The sequence below is a fragment of the Henckelia pumila genome, chromosome 2, assembly GCF_033568475.1.
Source record: "Henckelia pumila isolate YLH828 chromosome 2, ASM3356847v2, whole genome shotgun sequence".
Classification (NCBI taxonomy): Eukaryota; Viridiplantae; Streptophyta; class Magnoliopsida; order Lamiales; family Gesneriaceae; genus Henckelia; species Henckelia pumila.
This window is the reverse complement of record NC_133121.1, coordinates 166844954-166865822: the sequence shown is the minus strand read 5'-3', so window position 1 is coordinate 166865822 and position 20869 is coordinate 166844954. Positions and strand designations below refer to the sequence as shown.

The 20869-nt window shown below is 33.1% G+C and overlaps 2 protein-coding genes across 2 annotated transcripts; both read left to right on the top strand.

Annotated features, from left to right (window-relative positions):
* Positions 1-225: 225 nt before the first annotated feature.
* Positions 226-864, top strand: LOC140878895 (uncharacterized). The gene is made up of 2 exons (XM_073282519.1): positions 226-585; positions 769-864. Exons 1-2 carry the CDS (start codon positions 226-228, stop codon positions 862-864), a joined length of 456 nt encoding a protein of 151 aa, XP_073138620.1.
* A 6025-nt stretch (positions 865-6889) lies between these two features.
* Positions 6890-9733, top strand: LOC140883407 (uncharacterized). Its single transcript, XM_073289853.1, has 2 exons — positions 6890-8866; positions 8989-9733. The coding sequence occupies exon 1, from the start codon at positions 7006-7008 to the stop codon at positions 8764-8766; it is 1761 nt and encodes a 586-aa protein (XP_073145954.1). The 5' UTR covers positions 6890-7005; the 3' UTR covers positions 8767-8866; positions 8989-9733.
* The last annotated feature ends 11136 nt before the right edge of the window (positions 9734-20869 follow it).

Sequence of the window (20869 nt, the reverse complement as noted above, 5' to 3'; positions counted from 1 at the left end):
TGGGCCAATGCATTGTTTGTTGGCAATAGATGGGGTGTTATAAATAACAATATAGCCGAGTGTTGAAATAGTTGGGTTAGGCCAGCTCGTCATCTGCCTATTGTTGCTATGGTTGATCACATACGCGTGCAGATAATGAAAATGATGCACCGACGACGTGAATCAACTCTACGCATGACCAAGGAATTAAGTCCAAGAAAAGAAAAGTCTGTTGTAAGCGCATATATGGAATCCCGAACATTAAGAGTTCAGCGTTCGTGTGATTGGAAGTTTGAGGTTGTTGATGGTGAAAATTCATTTTCCGTGGATTTAGTGGATATGACTTGTTCATGTAGAGTTTGGCAGATCAATAAGATTCCGTGCAAGCAAGCCATTTCTGCCATTGAGGCAAAATCTATGTCTGTGTATGATTTTTGTGACAATTATTTCAAGATCGAAGCGTATCGCGCTGCGTACAAAGGACATATTAATCTTATCCCAACCTTTGACATCAGTGAGTCATGTGTTGCTGAATCCGATATAATCCAAGCTCCTTCCGTGCATAGTCAGCCTGGTCGCAGAAAGACGAAGAGAATACCATCGCAAGTTAATAAACGTGTCTCAACATGTGGTCGTTGTCATGCAAGAGGACACAATAGACGCAGTTGCAAGAAACCGATAAAGTAGCTGTAATTGTTTAAAAATATGATGTTTCAATTATTTGTTATTAGCATAACTTTTTAACATAAATTATTCAGAAATTAATCTTGAATGTTAAAAAATATGCAGGGCAAGCGATTACTGGAAGCTGGTTCGAGCATGAAATTGCCCTCGAAAAGGCACACACGTTCGAGTGGAAGCATTGCTGGATTGCGCTTGGTTTGAGGCTTTGTGGAACCATCTGCTGTCACATTTTAACTTGATCTGGGGTCATAGTGTAGTTAAGTGTATTGTGTTGTCTTAAGTTATTCTGAAACCAACTCTGTTTGTGGTAAACAAATATGTAAAGTTCGAATTTGATAAATGATCTTTGTCATTACTGTTTCAATCAACGATGTCTTCTCAGTTAACTAATCAAGTAAGTCATTGCTTTAAATTTTCAAATGGCAGGTACTAATTGCTATGTATATCGTACAACTTGTATTTAATTTGGAATAAAACTGAATAAATTTGGAACTTATTGTCTGATTATTATAATAAACAGAGCTAGAAGTAAAATTAGTACAAGAACAAAACATGTGCAACCAAAACAACATATTTCTACGATATGGTCGGGCCCTGGTGTTCTAGTAAACTGGTTGTCTAGCACATCAGAGGACGAATTCTCCTTCTTCTTGTAATTGAACTGTTCTGTTGAATCATGGATGGACGATGATGCAGATTGTTGATTCATTGAACATGCGCAGCTCTCTCTACCTTTTTTACTTGAGTTTGGTTTGAAATTTGATGATTTTGGAGAGATTCACCATGATAGTCATCGTACCAAAAAAATCAATTTTTATGTTGCAGCTCACGAGGACAAATATAATACAACTCTTCCGGGCGAGTCGAACGTGGTCCGGCTCTTCGTAAAATCATTTCTCCGAAACCACATAAACATTGTGGTGCAATCTTCATTTCCATTGTGCTCGATCTTGAAGAATGAAATTTTATTTTGAAAATCAAATCCCTAACCAAACGAGAAAGAAGAAGTGAATGGATAAAGTGTACCGACAGAGCTTAATAATGAGGGGTAGGTGGGAGTCAAAGTTTATTTTTATTATTTTTGTTTTATTGTGAGGGTCAAAAGAGTAATTATAATACATGTGACATGTCATCTTGTTCCGTAAATCAAACAGATAATATTTATCTCATTCATGCGTACTAGTTGTGCTCGATATCTCACTGACTTGTTCTTAAAGATGAGTGGAATTAGAGTAAATGATAGTGCTTAAAGACGAGAAAACATCATATTAAACAAGTTATGAGTTTGGATTTCGGACAATATACCCATATTATATACATTGGGTGGCAATGGGCATCCACAAATGGTGCTCTTATTGGGTCATGATCAATATCTCTCTCCTACACCTTAGACAATGTAGAGCACAATACATTACTAGACAAACACTTGGGTGATGGTTCCACCAATCTCTAAGGATTGAACACTCCTCTCCACTTGTGTCATGCAGTGTATTATATGATTTTGGTGCATGTTAACATGGACATGCCTTATTGTTCCTCATATCGAAAAGATTATTCTTCATAATTCTAAGATCGTTCCTAATACATGACATTTTGATCCAAAGACACTTTCACTAGGAAAGTGTAATCCTCATGACCCACAATGTTTGTCCTACAATTGGAATACATTGTTCTCGATTGAATAATATTTATTCCATCCATGCGTACTAGTTGTGCTCGATCTCTCACTGACTTGTTCTTAAAGATGAGTGGAATTAGAGTAAATGATAGTCCTTAAAGACGAGAAAACATCATATTAAACAAGTTATGAATTTGGATTTTTGGACAATATACCCATATTATATACATTGGGTGGCAATGGACATCCACAAATGGTGCTCTCATTGGGTCATGATCAATGTCTCTCTCCTACACCTTAGACAATGTAGAGCACAATACATTACTAGACAAACACTTGGGTGATGGTTCCACCAATCTCTAAGGATTGAACACTCCTCTCCACTTGTGTCATGCAGTGTATTATATGATTTTGGTGCATGTTAACATGGGCATGCCTTATTGTTCCTCATATCGAAAAGATTATTCTTCATAATTCTAAGATTGTTCCTAATTCATGACATTTTGATCCAAAGACACTTTCACTAGGAAAGTGTAATCCTCATGGCCCCAATGTTTGTCCTACAATTGGAACACATTGTTCTCGATTGAATAATATTTATCACATCCATGCGTACTAGTTGTGCTCGATATTTCACTGACTTGTTCTTAAAGATGAGTGAAATTAGAATAAATGATAGTCCTTAAAGACGAGAAAACATCATATTAGAGTAAATGATAGTCCTTTTGCGTGAAATACTAGCAGAAACCAATGCACTCTGCTATTAATTGGGAAAATGAGGTATTTGCATCTCTTGAACGTATCTCCGTTAATTTTCTGCAAACAAAACTTAGAGGCAGCTGAGAGTTCCGCAAAAAAAGAGTCGTAGTCATTGTTTTGGACCTTCATTTTTTTCCCCACTCTTCCGAGGAGATTAAACACTTCTCTCTATGTTAGACAAAACAAAATAACATTAAAAACCATAAACGAACTCAAATGTATACTAACTCATCGATGTCGCTTTTATATGTCTACTAACCTGCACCAAAGTGTCCATGCAAAATATTTCATTTTCTTTATCCACACTGTATTTTTCCATCATGCGCATTTGAACATTGATAATTTCATTGCTAACAAGCTTACCAAACAAGAAACCACAGAACACGAACCCTGACATATGGACAATTTCTTGCCAAACATCGACACTACAAAAATAAATGAATTCTATTGTATTAAAAATGATTATAAAAAAAGTGATAAACAAATAGAGAGAGCTTTCAGTGAGAAAATTCATACGTGATGTCATCCCTAGAAAGATAATCCGTCAACAACTTTTTCTCTTCGGCAGTGGCTTCTTCATGTCCACAAAAATCTGTTCTACCTTGATACTGACTAGTCCACTGGTTACTCAAATCATTATTTTGTTCAAACTCAACATCAATTATTTTTCCTCCCTATGACAGAATACACAAACATGGTCAACATCAGTAACACGAAGTAAAATATAGGACCTCAAAATCAATTAACCAAGGTTAAAGTTGGTTTCAAGCAAAGTCAAACCTTTTTCCTGCCCTTCCTCTTTGGTGTGGTACTGAGTGGAGTCACAAAGAATGATGGCTTTCTTTTCTTCACCCGATCACCCCTCGTTCGGGCATTATCAACGATGAAAGATGGGAAATTAGTGTTTTTCGCAACCTTCTTCGAATTATCATCACTCTCGTCGACCCCACCACTTTTTTCAGAGGTATAGTCACCAGTATCCCTTTTCAACACATTGGTTAACGCAGTTTTTGAAATATCAACCTCAGAAACATTATTTTCCTTAACGAATTTTGATACAAGATTATCCAACATGATCAATCTCAATCAAATCCTCAGTACAAGAATTATGTCCATCGGCTTTGGTACTTTTCGTTCCCAATGGACCACTTTCTGCATTTTTTTCACCCTCGGGCTCAGCACCAACAACACTTTTTCCATTTCCAACACCCAATCCATAGTCACATGCATCTTCACCTATCTTCAATTCACCAATATCTGGAACATTGGTCTTATCCAATTCACCAACAACACTTTTTCCCTTCACCGAGTAATCAACACAATTCTTGACAGGCACATCAACAAAATCATATAAATTACCCCCTAGGTCATGACTCACAATCAACTCCTCTTCCTCATCCGTTTCATTCATTCCATCAGCAGCGTCATCAACACTCAGATCATTATCAACTACAATGTCCTTGCCTTTGCGATTTCGAGCAAATTCTTTCTCCAAAACCATATTTTCTTTCAAATCAACCAGCTTTCTCTTAGCGCCAACTCTCTCACGTTTCAACTGCGCACAAATTCTTTTCAACATTTTAATCTCAGCAATTTGTTTATTCACAGTTTTTTCTAGTTCACAGTTATTTCTCCTGCCTTCTTATTTCTTTGAAACCGGCAGCAACAACTACAACAACAAATAAAATAATGAAAAATATTTCTTTTTTTCTAAAACATGAAATAAAGGATGCTACTCATATTACCTTGTTCTCCAACAACATTTCCTCATCAGGAAAGGGATGAATCGACAAAACCTGATCCAAAAACAAATATATATAATGCAAAGCTCCAGCATTCGAAATATGATTAGTAAAATAGAAAATACCTTGGTTGACGATATGGCATCAAAAGCCACTTCAGCTTTCACAGCATCCAACTGGATCTTGCTTTTTCTGAAACGAAACAGGCGGGGGCAGATATGAACACCACGCGGCACAGCTAATGACAACACTCTTTCATAGAACCAAGCCTAAACAAAAAATCATATAAGTAAACAAATTCAACAAATTAATAGCACAATAACTCAGATAATTATATACTCACCATCAATTCAGCCGTGCAACCATCCAAATACAGTTTACTCGCTTGATTGTCTAATTCTCGATATAAAAACCGATACGCAACATCTCCCCATCCAAACTCAAAAAAAGTACTCAGTTCAGCAATATAGGGAAAGATAAAAGCAGGAGTAATGTAATTACCAGTCGAGAATATTACAGAATTAAATATGAACAAAATGAACATTCTAAAAAAGTCATCAATGTCAGCTTCGACATTACTACTCGCAAGTGAAACAAGATTCTTTTTTATAACGATCCTGTGAGTGTTGCTTATTTTCCCTCCGAAGTGCCGAGACAGGAAGCTTGATTCAAGCTTGAGGTCCAGATCAACTTGTTGACCTCTCTGATGCAAACCAAGCACAATTGAGAAGTCTCTTGATGTGAAAGGAATGGAAATATCACCTCCAACAACGAACGAGCATGAAGGACTATCAAATCTTTTAAACAGATAGTCTACCCTGCCACTACTCACAGGTAGAACAGGCATGTCTATCCATTTACCGAATGAAGTTTCTTTTATTCTGCTCATTTGTTCATTCCCTATGACCACCTTCAACTCCTCCATTATTTTTTTACAATAGGCGGGGGAACATCGAGTAAATATAACCTTGCCACTTTTGATCGATTCAAAATCATCACATATTTCCTCTTCATCAGCCATTTTTAATATTTAAAAATCATTAAAAAATTTCATTATAAAATAACAGAATGGAATATTGCATGGAAAAGAACAAAAACTTCAAATTTGGAAACAATTGGGTACTTCTATACAGAAATTTATCAATTGTCTTCAACAATATAAGATCATTGAATATATATTCAATAAATCAAAAACTTCACAACAACATAACAATATAACATTCATTTACCAAGATATACTTCAAAAACAATTTCAAAAGCAAAACCCTAAAAATTGGGGATAAATAATTTAAACTGAGGAACTGTCAAAATTAAATACGAAAATTATGAATAATGATGTAAATGTTTCAACAAATATATGCAAACAAGAACGGTAGCAAGACATTTGAGCCACAAAACCCTCAAAATAATGGAAACACAGAAATATTAAAGATACATACAATGAAGACCAAAATTATTCCTCTAAACGAACAATTTTCTCAGTTACTCGAGACGAATTATATATAGCGGCCGATTTAAAAAATTTAAAACAGGGTTCACCTATTTTTGATTTCTTCGACTTCCTCACAGTGCTAGATTTCTTTTCCTTCCGGACTCTACAAGCTCCTTCAACTGACTTATCTTTTGAATGTCTGCTTCGTCTAGTCAACGGTGCCATTTTTTGAGCTCCAAACCTTGTCGCAAAAGATCACTGCTTTCCTGCGAGAAGAATCGGTTGGGTGAGGGAGGGAAACTATCGATCGTCCTTGTTCTGGTTTTTTTTTTTAATTTGAAAATTAAAGTGAGGGATAGTGTTGGGCGTTTAAATCATTTTAGGGGCATTTTTGTAAACTGACCCAAATAGGGAGTTGTAACAAACAACAGGCTTATGTCAGGGATTTAGAACAAAGAATTACTGACTTGGGGACTGAAGAGGAATTCATGTTTACTATTAGGGATTTATCACAAATTTTCCGTAATAGACATATAAAAAATACATTATATAAATTACCTATATATAAATATAAATATATAAAATTTATAAATTGATAGTTTATTTCATTAGTTAAGTTTATTAAAAAGTAAGGATGAATTTGACATGTCTTCGAACCTCTGATCGAAACAAATTTTTCCCTCGTGTTCAAGAAGAAAGTGCATTTAACGGGTAATGGTAGCTGTTCAAGTTTAATCAATCAAAAGTAAAGATTATCGTGGCTGATTTTGTCTACTGTTGGCCGGAGATATATGAGGCTAAGTCAGGCGATTCGGAGAGGGATTTTACGCAAATATCCGACTGTGAGTGACTATTCATTTTCATATTTCTGTGCTACGTTTCATAGTGTAAGATCGCACAAACCCAGATTCGATTTTAGTTGTATTCGTGAGCTGGACGATGCCGTGTGTCTGTTTCGTAAAATGGTGAGAGTGAGACCGAAACCTTCTGTTATTGTATTCAACAACCTGTTGACTGTGTTGGTAAAGATGAAACACTATTATGCTGCCCTCCAAATGTATGATGAAATGCGTCTCTTAGGTGTTCGTAATTCTTGCACGATGAATATTGCTATTAATTGCTATTGCCAGCTGAATCGAGTAGATTTTGGGTTCTCCATCTTGGGTTGCTTCTTCAAGCTTGGTATTGAACCGAACATTATCACCTTTAACACTCTCATCAAAGCCGTCTTCTTTGCAGATAAGGCATTTGATGCGGTGGAAATTTTTAAAAAGTTATTAAGAGAGAAACTATGTGAGCCAGACGAAGTCACATTTCTAGCAGTTATAAATGGGTTGTGCAAAGCTGGGCACACTCTCATGGCCCGTGATTTACTGGGTACGTTGGAAAAAGGAACTTGCAAACCTGATGTCATGTCCTACAGCACGATAATTGATAGTCTCAGTAAAGACAAGATGGTGGATGAGGCAGTCCAATTATTTAACCAGATGATTGAGAAAGGGGTTACTCCAAATGTTGTTACTTACAATTCAGTAATCCAGGGCCTGTGCAATTTCGGCCGCTGGAGAGAGGTGAAAGACTTGTTTATTGACATGCGAGGTCTCAAAATTTATCCAGATGTGATTACTTTTAATATATTGGTCGATGCATTTTGCAAGGAAGGAATGGTCAGTGAGGCAGAGGATTTGTTCAAAAGCATGAAGGAGAGGAATATTTCCCCTGATACTTTCACATACACTGCCTTGCTAGATGGATATTGTTTACGAGGAGAAATTGATAAAGCACGGAGATTGTTCGATTCCTTTCCTTTAATGGGCCTCAAGCCTTCTATGATTAGCTACAACACTATGCTCAATGGTTACCTTAAGAAACGAAAGGTGGATGAAGCCTGGACTGTTTTTCATGAAATTTCCTCCAAGGGTTTGGAGCCTACAACAGATTCCTACAACATCATGTTACAAGGATTATTTCGTGCAGGTAGATATGATTCTGGCCAGAAGCTTTTCATTGAGATGGAAGCTCGGAAAGTATATCCTAACATGATTACTTATTCTATTATCTTGGATAGCTTGTGTAAGACTCGACAATTTACCCAAGCATTTTCATTTCTGAGAACAATGGAAGATAAAGGTCTCAGTCCTAACATTGTAACCTATTCTATCATGATAGATGGGTTATGCAAGGGTGGAAAACCTGATGTTGCTAGAATTATTTTCAACCAACTTCATTTTAAAGGTTTGAAGCCCGATGTTTTTACTTATAACATCATGATCGGCTCACTTTGTTTAGTGGGACATGTACAAGAGGCAAAAGATATGCTAATCGATATGGAAAAAGGTGGTTGTACACCTAATAGTGTGACATTCAATGTTTTTGTTCAAAACTTGCTAAAAAGAGGAGAACTTAACGAGGCAATGCAACTCTTGGAAGAAATGGTTAGAAGGGGTTTCTCATCTGATGCAACAACTATGTCCATGCTACTTCATAAATTAGAGGACTGTCGAGATAATGTTCTGCTGGATATGATTAAGAGGCTTGCCCCAAGCAAATGAATAATCCTTCTCTGGAACCCAAATTTTCCTCAACTACTGATTGAAGTTGTATACATCTTTTGATACTCTTAAAAGTACGAAAATACGTACATGGGAAATGGTAAGTCGGTACCCTCCGGAAAGCTAAGGCTTTCTAAAGCATCATTTTTATGTTGAACCTGTTCTAGCCTTGCTACAAAACTTTGGTCTGTTTAGTAACTTGTTTTTTTTTTGTAATTTCAGATTCAGTTTTCTTTCGTTGTGTGATGTGTCAGACTGTCTAAAGAGAAGGCAGAGATTGGTCCGCTATCTACTGCCTTTGGTTAGTCCACATATTATTTACAGATGGTACTGAATTAGGTATGATTTCTTTGAATTTATAAAAGACTCGGGTGGGATCATCAACCCAACAAGAGAGAGCCAGATTCCAAGATATTCTCATCTTGATGATTGAGGCTTGATCAACCGTATCAGAAGTAGAAATAGAAATTGTCTTCATCATCGAATATAATACCTTGCTACAAGTTTGATGTTGCTAGGAATCTTTTCAACGAACTTTCTTTGAAATGTTTGAAGCCTAGTGTTGAGATTTAACCATCATGATCGGCTCTCTTTGCCTAGAAGGATTTGCACAGGAGGCAAAAGATATATGCTAATAGATATGGAAGAAGTTGGTTGTCCACCCGATAGTGTAACATTCAATGTTTTTGTCTGAAGCTTCCAAAAAGAAGATAATTTTATGAGGCAATGCTACTCTTGGAAGAAATGATTAGAAAGGGTTTCTCTGCTAATAGAAACAATGTCCATACTACTTCATAAGTTGGGGAATGTCGAGAGAGTGTTATGTTGAATATGATTAAACTGCAGTTTAGACTCGATAGCAATTATTTTTTTTTTTATTTTTTATTTTTCCCCTCAAAGCCGCCTTGTGGCGGGGTTGATCCTTTCTATGTCTTGATATGTTTAAGTGTTTATTATATTTATTGAACCTTCATATGGGATAGAGAATTTTCAATCTGAAACAAATCCTATCCATCACTATTTACAACTGAGACGTTCACTTTATTGTTTTTAAGCACAAAAAATAGTTTTCCAATCATTATATGCTATGCCCTATTTGGTGCTTGTCGAGAAATCGGAGTATATTTAATTTTTTAAATATAAAATATTTTATAATTTGTCACTTTTCTTCTAAATTATAATACAATCTCTAAATATTTTTTGCTAAAATAACTTGACACCAAAAACTGTTTTAATTCATACAATATAAAAATATATTTGAGTTGTATAAGTGATTTGACCATGCTGTGTGCATGTTAATTTCGTGAAATTGTGAGAGTGAGGCTTAAACCTTGTGTTATTATGTTCAACAAGCTTGTTGTGATTACAAAACATCGTATTTCACATTTATGTTTGCGGCACATGCATTATATATATATTCAAAAAAATTTTTAATATTTTTTCATATGAAATAGAATAAAAATTGGAAAATATAAAAATATTAATCAACCGAAAGTAATTGTTGTACCGATTGGTAGGGGTGTGCAAAATTTCGGTTAAACCGAATTAACCGACCGAACCGAATCAATTCGGAAATTCGGTTCGGTTAATTCGGAAATTCGGTTTTTAAGTTAAAAAATTTCGGTTAAATCGGTTCATTCGGTTTGGTTTTCGGTTTTCTTTAAAAAAAATTCGGTTAATTCGGTTAACCGAATTAAAAATAATTTAATTTTGAATTTTTTTATTAGGCCTTATATATAATTTATAATATATTTTTAATGTTTTCATATTTAATATTTTACTTTATTTTTCTTATTTTAATTTTTTAAGCTCAATATATATTTATAATGATAAAATTATCATATTTAAATTATTAATTTTTATAAAATTATTAATTTTTATAAAATTTTTAATTTTTAATTTTTTATGAAAAAATTCGGTTAATTCGGTCACCGACCGAATTAACCAATTTTTTATTCGGATCGGTTAAATCGGTTTTACTATAAATTCCGGTTCGGTTCGGTTAACCAAAATACAATTCGGTTAATTCGGTTAGGTTTTTGACCGAATTAACCGAATGCTCACTCCTTCCGATTGGTATGAAAAAAAAGAGTAAATTACGTTAAGCTCTCCTGATTTTTATCACAATTAAAAATATCCTCAAATAAATGTAAAAAAAAAAAAAACAATTACCCCTTAACATTTTTACATATTTAACATATTAACACTTTCATTAAAAAATAAATAAAAAAAGTGTCATACTTCTAAAGTTTCAACAACATTTCAAATTTACCCTTTTTAAATATTACTTATAAAAATTTTTAGTGTTTTGATAATTATTTTCTTGAGAAATTATCGTCATTTTTTTTTATTAAATTGATATTTTAGTATTCGAAAAACACCACAATAAAAATTATGTTCAACAACAGAAAATAAAAACTCTGTGATAAATATAATATAACAATATATATTTTTTTATTTTCGCAACTAACGACAATTTTTTAAATGTCGTCGTTAACTTAATGACAACAATAATTATTTCTGTCATTAATTTATGATGGAACTTAATATATGTCCTAAAATACAAATATAAAAATATTAATTTTTTTTAGGATCGAGTGATTTGTTAGACGAGGTTGAATAAACATTCACACCAGGGGCGGAGCCACCCTATGGGCTAGGGTGGGCTCCAGCCCCACCTAAATTAAAAAAAAAAAATAGTGTTGCTTTTTTTTTTTGTTTTTTTTTTGTTTTGTAGCCCTATGTAAAAAATTGAAAATTTCATCTAGCCCTTATATCATTTACAAAATAAATGTAAATCTCTTAAATTAAATTAATATGTTAATTAACCATTCAATTTTTAAATTTCAACTTGATTACATCCTATATTGAAACATTTATTTGCTAGTTTTTCTGTCAATTTATTCACATAATTTGACCGAAATCTCCTTAATTTTACTTGTTGAGGCTTTTTTCCCCATTAACAGAAGGTTTTAAGCTAACATATTATAACTTAACAATTATTTTAAATAAAAATTTTAAATTTTAGGTTATTTAAATATATAACTGATTTATTATTTATATATTTCGTAACACAATGTGTTTGTTTTTTTTTAATACAATGTAGTGTATTTAATAAATTTTCGAGTTTGAATTTTTAGCCTAAAAATATATTGTTGCGAATTTTGAGAAGATAATCTATTGTTTGCGATATTTGAGAATATTGATATAAAATTATTATTAAGCTTGTATTGCAATTTTTTAGTTAAAAAAAAATCAAAAGTTGAATAATTGTGAAATTTGGAAAATAATTATTTTTTGAATTTTTTTTTAAATTTACAGCTGGGTAAATCATAAAATTAAAAGAAGAAAAACCATCAACTTAATTTTAAACAAAAAATATATATTGATTTTTTTATTTAATTTATTATATAATTTATAGTTTAACGCTGGGCGGAGCCAGCCCCAGGTAATTTTTAATCTTGGCTCCGCCCCTGATTCACAATAATTTTTTCGAGTAATTCAGTTTGGTTAAAAACTTGGAGTTTATAATTCTCGCAAGATCGATATTAGTTGGCTAACAGATTAAATTCTGTGCGAAAGATAGTCTAACTGTGTGATTGAACACAGAAAACTGACTAAGTAAGATGATAAAGCTAGGCTAACTGAAAAAGTAAATGACATAAGATGGTTGTTTAAGGATATTTGGACGTCACCCCTTCTTCTTTGTGAGAAGGATTTTCACTAGAATGCTTTGAGCATTACAACACTTTGCGAAAACTTAATTCAGTTAGGAATAACACTGCGTAACTGAAATTTCTAGTACTTTGCTTCAGCAATCTTTGAACAGCTTGCTAACGGTCAATTTACAAACAAATTTACAACAGAATTTTTAGGCACAAAATGATACTAAATGATCAGATTACAATATGTGAAAAGTGTGCTTGAATGATTTGATCAATTTGGCTCTTTGAAAGCTTGAATACTTGAACGAGTGTAAAACTTACGGAGGAGCTTTACCAAACTGATGTCATCTTCTATTTATAGACCTTTGAATATAATAATCATAAAAATCAAATTACATCTATTCCAAACAGGATAGACGTTAATCATGTCATTTTTAGGGGTGGGCGTGGGTCGGGTTTCATCGGATCGGGTACCCGATATGTCGGGTAGTCATTTTGACTACTCGAACCCGATCCGAATAAATCGGGTACCCGGGATTTTTTTTTTTTTTTTTTTTTTCAAATTTGATGAATGTGAAAATTAAAAACAATACATATATTTATGATTGTGAGCTACTTCTACCCTCATATGTTTACTTATTTTTCATAAGTTTTGAAAAAAAAAATTCTCAACTCTATCAAACAATTAAATAATCGAAATCTATGGAAAATCAAATTAAAAAATCATCATTTCTCAATAGATGTATGTATACCCAATCCAAAAAAAATGAACAACCATTTTAGTTGAGAGCAATATAATAAAAATAGAGAGGATATGTTTTTGAATGATACATACTAATATATATTGAATTTTCAAAAAAAAAAAAAAAAAATTTGTCGGGTTTTGTCGGGTACCCGAACCCGATCGGGTAGTAATTATACTACCCGACACCAACCCGAAAAGCACAATATCGGGTTCGGGTTCTATCCGAACCCGATTTTTTTTAAAAGTAACCGACCCGATCGGTTTTTACCCGATCGGGTCGGGTCAGGTACCCCGATACCCGACCCCAAACGCCCACCCTAGTCATTGTCCTTTCTAACATTAATACACTTGGTAGTGCTAAGAGTATTTTTAAGTGATGGTTTGGTACGGAAAATTTTATTCAATTCCAAGTATGTTTCAGGGTAACCTGATATCTTAAGAAGATCTTGGTTTGGAATAAAGATAGATCTTTCAGTTCGGCAGTCACAAAAGTCTTTAATTAGTTGATATAATTTAGTTTAATTTGGTAGTTCGATTTAGTAGCGGTCTTAGCCATTTAGTTCAGTTGACTTGAAATCGGTTTGATTTAATCAGTTTTTATTAGATTTGTTAAATCATCAAAACTTAATTGATCTTGACCATGTCGTGTGCATGTTTAGTGAAATTGTGAGAGTGAGGTTTAAAGCTTGTGTTATTATGTTCAACAAACTTGTTGTGATTACAAAACATCGTACTTATCATTTATGCATTATATACAAATTTAAATTTTATATTTTTTCATATGAAATAGAATAAAAATCAGAAATATAATTCTTTTTTTTAGCTAAACGAAAATAATAGTTGTCCGAAGGGTATGAATACAAAAAAGATTAATTGCGTTAATCTCCCCAGTTTTTATCACAATTAAAAATATCCTAATAAATGTGTGAACAACAGTTACCCCTTCTAACATACATATATAACATATTACCTCTTCCATTAAAAAAATTAATACAAAAAGTGTTATAATTCTAAAGTCTCAACAACATTCCAAATTTACCCTTTTTAAATATTACTTATACAAAATTTTAGTGTTTTGATAATTATATTTTTAATGTCCGAAAATTCTCAAATCTATTCACGGGATATTTTGGTAAATTGTTATGAAAAGTCATGTGTTTAAATGTTTAAATTATGAATATATAAAGTTAATTTGATTTCTGTTAGGATCAGTCCAAATATTTTTTGTGATCTCTTTATATTCAAATAGGCGTATACAATAAAATATATGAGCGGTTGAAAGTAAATAAGACAGGATATGGAAGTTCGAAGCAAACTGCTTCTACATCTCTCCTTCTTCCACGAAAAAAGAAATTCACCTAAGACTTTGGTTTATACGATCCTTTGTATACGACTCAATCCAATCGTAGGACTTATCTCTTGCCTAGATCGAAACTCATATTTCTCAACACAAATTAAGACATGAGGTCTTAACACCAAAAACAAAAAATAAAGTAAACAACAATTTGAATGAATCCTAATATTCAAACAGGTGAGCAACTCTTCTTCAACAATCTGAGCAGTTGAGAGTTGACTCTATGCCCTTTGTGATCTTTTAGAAGATCTAATATATGACTTGTACAAGTGGTCTAAGTGAACAGATAAGATATTTCTTGCACAATGCTCAGAGAATGCTTAGATAGCTTGTAAGTTATTGTGCAGGAATCTCTCTTTCATTCCTTGTTAGCATCCTCTAAATATAGACATGTTAGAGCAAAGTTCGACTTGATGTCTTCATAAATGCTTGTCTCAAACGTCTTTTAGTTTTCTGCATATCCTCATAAATTTTTGTCTAAAACTTCTTTTATTCTTCTGCATATCCTTATAAATACTTGTCGAGGATATTTGAATTTGAGCGGCACTTTCTTCGAAGTAAATCTTAACTGTTTTGAGCAATTGACTTTTTGAGGCTTATAATGCGGTTGACAGTCTGACTATTTTGTCTTTCTTGACTTGAACTGTTCTATGGTTTCCTCAGAGCAGTTTGAATAAATTTCCATAGAGAGCTGTCTGAAAAATTCTATAGAGCAGTCGAAGATCTTCAAGCAGTCCGAAAGTTCTTTTGAATCTTTTGAGTAGTCGAGTGTCTTCAAGTAGTCCCAAAAGTTCTTTTAAGCAGTCGAGTATCTTCAAACACTTACAATGTTTAACAGTTTAGTTTGTAATCACCAAAACTAAGGGTCCAACAATTTCTTCCTTTTTTATGATGACAAAACCTATAAACTCCTTTAGATGGTATACAATTAAAAGGTAGTTATCAGTTTAGTATTTTGAATTTTCATTGAGAAAATGAAAGTTCAAATTTTGCAAAATAAAGCAGTTGAAATGCTATTACACCTACTGAACAAAAAATATAAAAGCTGGCTATCCTCGAAACCATGATGCTCTACTTCCTTCAGCTTTCTTTTTCACTTCCTCTTTCCTTTTTATGTTTTCTTCTTCAGCACTTTTCCTTGATTCTTCTTCCTTATTTTTGACATCACACTTTGCAAATGTAGGATGATTTCATGCAACTTGGCACCAAACTTAGCTTCTATTTGATTTATTTTGGCCTCCGTCCTCTTCTCAAATTGAAGTATTTGTGCAGATAGTTACCGTGGGGTGATTTGTAACTGTTGTAAACCTTGCCTTACTTTTAATCACTAGAGATAACAGTTTGGTCAAGTCTCTTAGAATTGTTTTTCGAAAATCGGACATCCTCCTCCTAAGACTCAAAATTCTGCACACCATGATTAATATTCCTAGAACACAACCAAATCCTAGTTGAATAAATCTCCGCTTGAACCAACATAACCCCGACATCTAAGACAATTTCCAGACATGAGACCATAACGAAATTTCACTTCTAACCTTGCCTTAATCACATACTCCCGGACAGCTCTGACACACATAAAAATCTGCACATGATAAAATTTCAAACTCTCAACCAAAACTTAGCTATAAATCCTCCAATCTTCCAAGGCTCTAATCCTATGACCAAGACCAATATTCCACCTCATTTCCAGCCCCTACAACTCACCTTGAATCACCCTAAACCCGGCTCAAAGGCAGCACCTAACCACTTATCCAAAACCGACCCCTGCACCTCAAATTTCAAATGCTTCCTCCAAACCAAAACCAAGTACAACTCCAAGCCTTCCTAACGCCACCATGTGAACTACATATCAACCATGGTAGCTCTAAATCACCATCCAATTCATCACAAACAACACAATCCAATCGTACCAAGCATTCACATAATAAGCAAGTTTCTGAAAATTTTGACATAATAAGGACCTCAATACCAACTTCATTTCAACTCAAAACCATTCAAATCTTCAACAAAAATTTATAATATCACATTTCCTTACACAAATAAAAAGCAAAACTCACGTCAGAAAAATGGGGAAGGGTCGAACAGGGCACCAGTTGCTATACAATATTTTCGAAAATATGGAAATGCAACTACAAACCAAGCACACTACATAATAGGTAAGAAAATAAACCCATATCCTTGCCTAGACTTGAGAAGAAACAAAATGGGAAGCTCGAATGGCTGGAAACCGAGATAAAGAAAGATGCAGGGCAGCTCGAACAACTAGCCTAGGGTGGTGCTGCGACGGCATGGTGGCTGGCTGGAGGTGTTGGCGGCGGTCGGCGACGGGAAATGATAGGGAAGATGAAGATGCCGATGGATTTGTGTGAGGGAATGAAGAAATCGATCGATTAGAAAGAAATGGAGAGAAAGGGAAATGTCGCGTAATGTGTGTGTTTAGGCGTGAGTTGTGTGTGTAGATTGGGGGCTAGGGTTTAATTTAAAATTAAGGATAATGTTGAGTGTGTAAGTATAGGTGTATGTATAGGAGATGTTAGTGTATGCATTTTAGGAAAAAGTGCAATACACCTTTAAGAAGTGCTAGTCCAAACTTAGAAACTTAGGAATATGAATTTAATTGCACTAAATAAAACACAAGTTTGAAAAATCAAGAATTAAACTCTTTAAATATTTTGATGTCCTCGCAATGAGTAAAATATTTAAATAACAAGCAGAGCGATTAAAAATAATTTTAAACAAATTAAAGTAACGTTTAAAAACAATTTAAATAAATTCACAAGCGAAAATAAAAACCTTTAAAATGATTTGGACTATTAAAAAAAATTAAATAAATAAGCTAAAAAATTAAAATGATTTAAAATAACTAACCACTAAACTTAAATTATTTAAAATAAACAAGTTGGACACTCAAAAATATTTAAAGAAATAAGCTAAACAGCTAAAATCATTTAAACGAATAAACTACAAAATTAAAGATCAAAATCATTTAAATAAGAAAAATCTTAAACCTTTAAAATCTTTAAAACAAATAAATTGCAAAATAAAAATCATTTGACAAATAAATTTAAACAATTAAAAACATTAATTAAATAGTTAGTGCAATAAAATCATTTGAATAAATAATAAGATATTTTATTAACACATAATTCTCATAAAGAATTTAAATCAATTAAACTTAAAAATAATAATCCTAATATTTATTAAATTTAATGCATGTGATTTAGTAGATTGGATTTTAGGCGTCACAATTCCTTCCCCCTTTAAATGGAATTTCGTCCTCAAAATTCAAGACTTACTAACTGGGTTCGAATACATTAGACCAGATCAACACTAAAATTCTCTAACTCTGCTCCCCACATTAGTTGGTCCAGGTCAACTTTCGCTGCGCACTCTGATGCTTATTGATATCTGTATCATCAAGGATTTGACGAACTCTTATTGCGACATAAAATTTACAATTCTTACATCTTTCCAAGTGGTCCTATCCTCAATTTACCTTCAACCTAAATTTATCAACTTAAAAACGTCATCCTACCGCACTGATAAGTTCTACAAACTGCAAATTCTTAAATCTTTATGTCATTGCACAACCAACATTTTTTTGCTAACCTTATATCCTACGTCGAAATTCTAAGCAATAGAGTCCATATAACCAATAAACAATTTATGTCGACCTCGACCATAACTTAAAAACTTTCTAACAACGAAGCTATTGCTTAATGTCTATTTATCAATTAAACTTAACTCATATAATATACAACTCAAGTTCTTAAGAAATTCACAAGTTCACAACATACTTAGAAACTAACATTAAACTTTTCTAAATAGGATAACTAAAGCACTATACAATTCTACCTCGTTAGACCTCAAGGTACGAGTTAGATCTGACCCATTTCTATGAATAAATAAATCTAATCCTTGATAAGTGAATATAACCATAATATGTTATTCTGTTCCAAGATACTATCCAATAACATAAAGAATCCAAATGGGCAGCTAAACAGATCCCAAATTTTCCACATACCAATTCCTACTTTCGTCCATTAGGCATTCTTGATTCTACCAAAAGTTCAACTCTTAATTAAAATTTCCCAATAGATTTATCCACATCTTATATCCCAGACACAACGACTAAAAAACCCATAATTACACTTCAAGTCAAAATATACTATGAGCTATTAACCGCTTATGGAACTAGATCGTCTCTAAGTACCAAATAATTCTCACGTATCACCTGAAGACATATCTCAAATCCGTAGTTCAACTTGTCAGCAAATTTGAAAATCCAAAAATTCCCAAATTATTATATGTACATCCTGAATTCATATTTCAAGAATTTAGTATACAATTGGACACCTTGAAGAGCTGTAATTCGATTGCAAATGCTTCCTCATTGATCCTCTAGTACCTTAGTATTTCACCGATAATTAAATCTACAGCTTACCTAGGAGAACTACCTGAATATTCTATTCGTCATCTTGTTCCCACAGTTGGTGCAATAGCCTTACCAATTGACATTTGTAAAATCTTAGAATACCAATGTAAAGTACCCAAAAGTCTATAGGGACAAATCTGTTTCCTATTTCGTAATTGTTCACCCATTCAGCTTACCAAAAAAATCATTTGTTTACTCTTAACGATCCTATTTAAAATTTAAACAACCCATTCAATTAATTTACTACCTAGCAGTCTACTCGCTAGAACCAGATATAATTGATAGTCATCATTCCTCAGAACACAACGATAACTTAGGATTTATCTAGTACTAATACTAAATTCCAATAGTCTAAACACTTACTAAGCGGCTACGAGCAAATTCTCTAAACAAGAATTTGAAATAATAATTGAAATTATGATCCACCCAAATCCTCATCATGATGGATCATGAAAGAAAACAGACATACAAGTAATGCTGCTTAATGTGAAATGAAATAATGCAAGCATTACAAACAAACGAGCTGAAAATAAAAATCTAGATAAGCAAAAACAACTCATTCATAATTCAATTCTAGGGGTGAATGAATAATAATGAAGGTTACATGAATAATGAACATGAGCCAACAAGATCCAAATCTCGTAATCATTCATCCGTGGGTAATGAAATCATGATCAAACAATCAAAGCACCATCAAGGCAATCGGTGTGACTTCAGTCGAGAGAAGTCCACACAAAGGAAAACAACGGTCCTAAGTCATATTCAGATGCAAACCACAACATAAGTAGATCACCAAAAAAAAAGATAAGGCGAATATCACTCACATCAACATGTGGCTCTAGAACCGAAGGAAAATTCAAGAAGCGTGAAATATAAACAAGATTTTATTAAGAAGTTTAACCAAGGTCAAAATAGCAGAATACAACGTTGACTGACGTCGTACAATCCTATAAATGAACCAAGGATGTGCAAAGAAATTTTAGATACTCAAAAGTATATGTCGCAATGGATACAAGCACAATTGAAGAATAAGGAAATAATGATCAGAATAATAGTTCACAAAATTGAAAGGCTCATAGTAACCAACTCACTATTTCCCCAATATCATACTTGCCTGAATAAACAAAGAAAAACTCAAACTATCCATAATAATATAAAACCAAGTTCGTAACCCAAGTCTTCACACGATTTCGATTCACTAACTTATTTGACAAACATACCTCTATAAATTTCTAAGCAAACTATTCACTTAGTTTTATTCGACTAAATTCCATCCCTAAGAGAATAAATTACAACAAGGACAGATCAAATAATACATCCTAATATGCAAGTTTAATATTTCCGATAAATTCCTACAATCTCACCAAATATTGTTAACACCACCTAATAACTCAAACATAATCCACGTACTGTCCAAAACTGGAAGGAATATTAGTACACCAACTCTATTTAAGTTGAAATCGCATGCTATAAAAATATACATTTGAATGGTACACTTTAAACTACTAAAACAATTTTTTAAAATAAAAATAAACACTAAACTACGCACTTAAACAAATTAAACATCTAGTTTTGAAAATATTTTAAAAAGAATCTGACATCAAAACATTTAAATTAATAAATCAATAACAACTACCATATAAAATTAATTAAAACTTACAGACTTTGAGGCGAGATTTTTCTAGTTTCTTGCAATCGGCAGTAGGCACAACCCAAACCAGAACAATGCTCTGATACCAACTGAAACGACCCTAACTACTTCTTATAATTAATGATTAAATAAAATATGGGTTTTCAAAAAATTTCGGCATGACCTATCTGTTTTGATTAAAACCCGCCTGTCACAGACAACAAATTTAAAACACAACCAACAACACTAAATAAACTAGACCAAGAAAAAAAAA

Excerpts from the sequence above, each read along its gene's own strand:
- LOC140883407 (XM_073289853.1), top strand. The coding sequence starts at position 7,006 with ATGAGGCTAAGTCAGGCGATTCGGAGAGGGATTTTACGCAAATATCCG.
- LOC140878895 (XM_073282519.1), top strand. The coding sequence starts at position 226 with ATGGAATCCCGAACATTAAGAGTTCAGCGTTCGTGTGATTGGAAGTTT. Across the intron at positions 586-768 it reads CGAAGAGAATACCATCGCAA|GGCAAGCGATTACTGGAAGC; the intron begins GTTAATAAACGT and ends AAAAATATGCAG.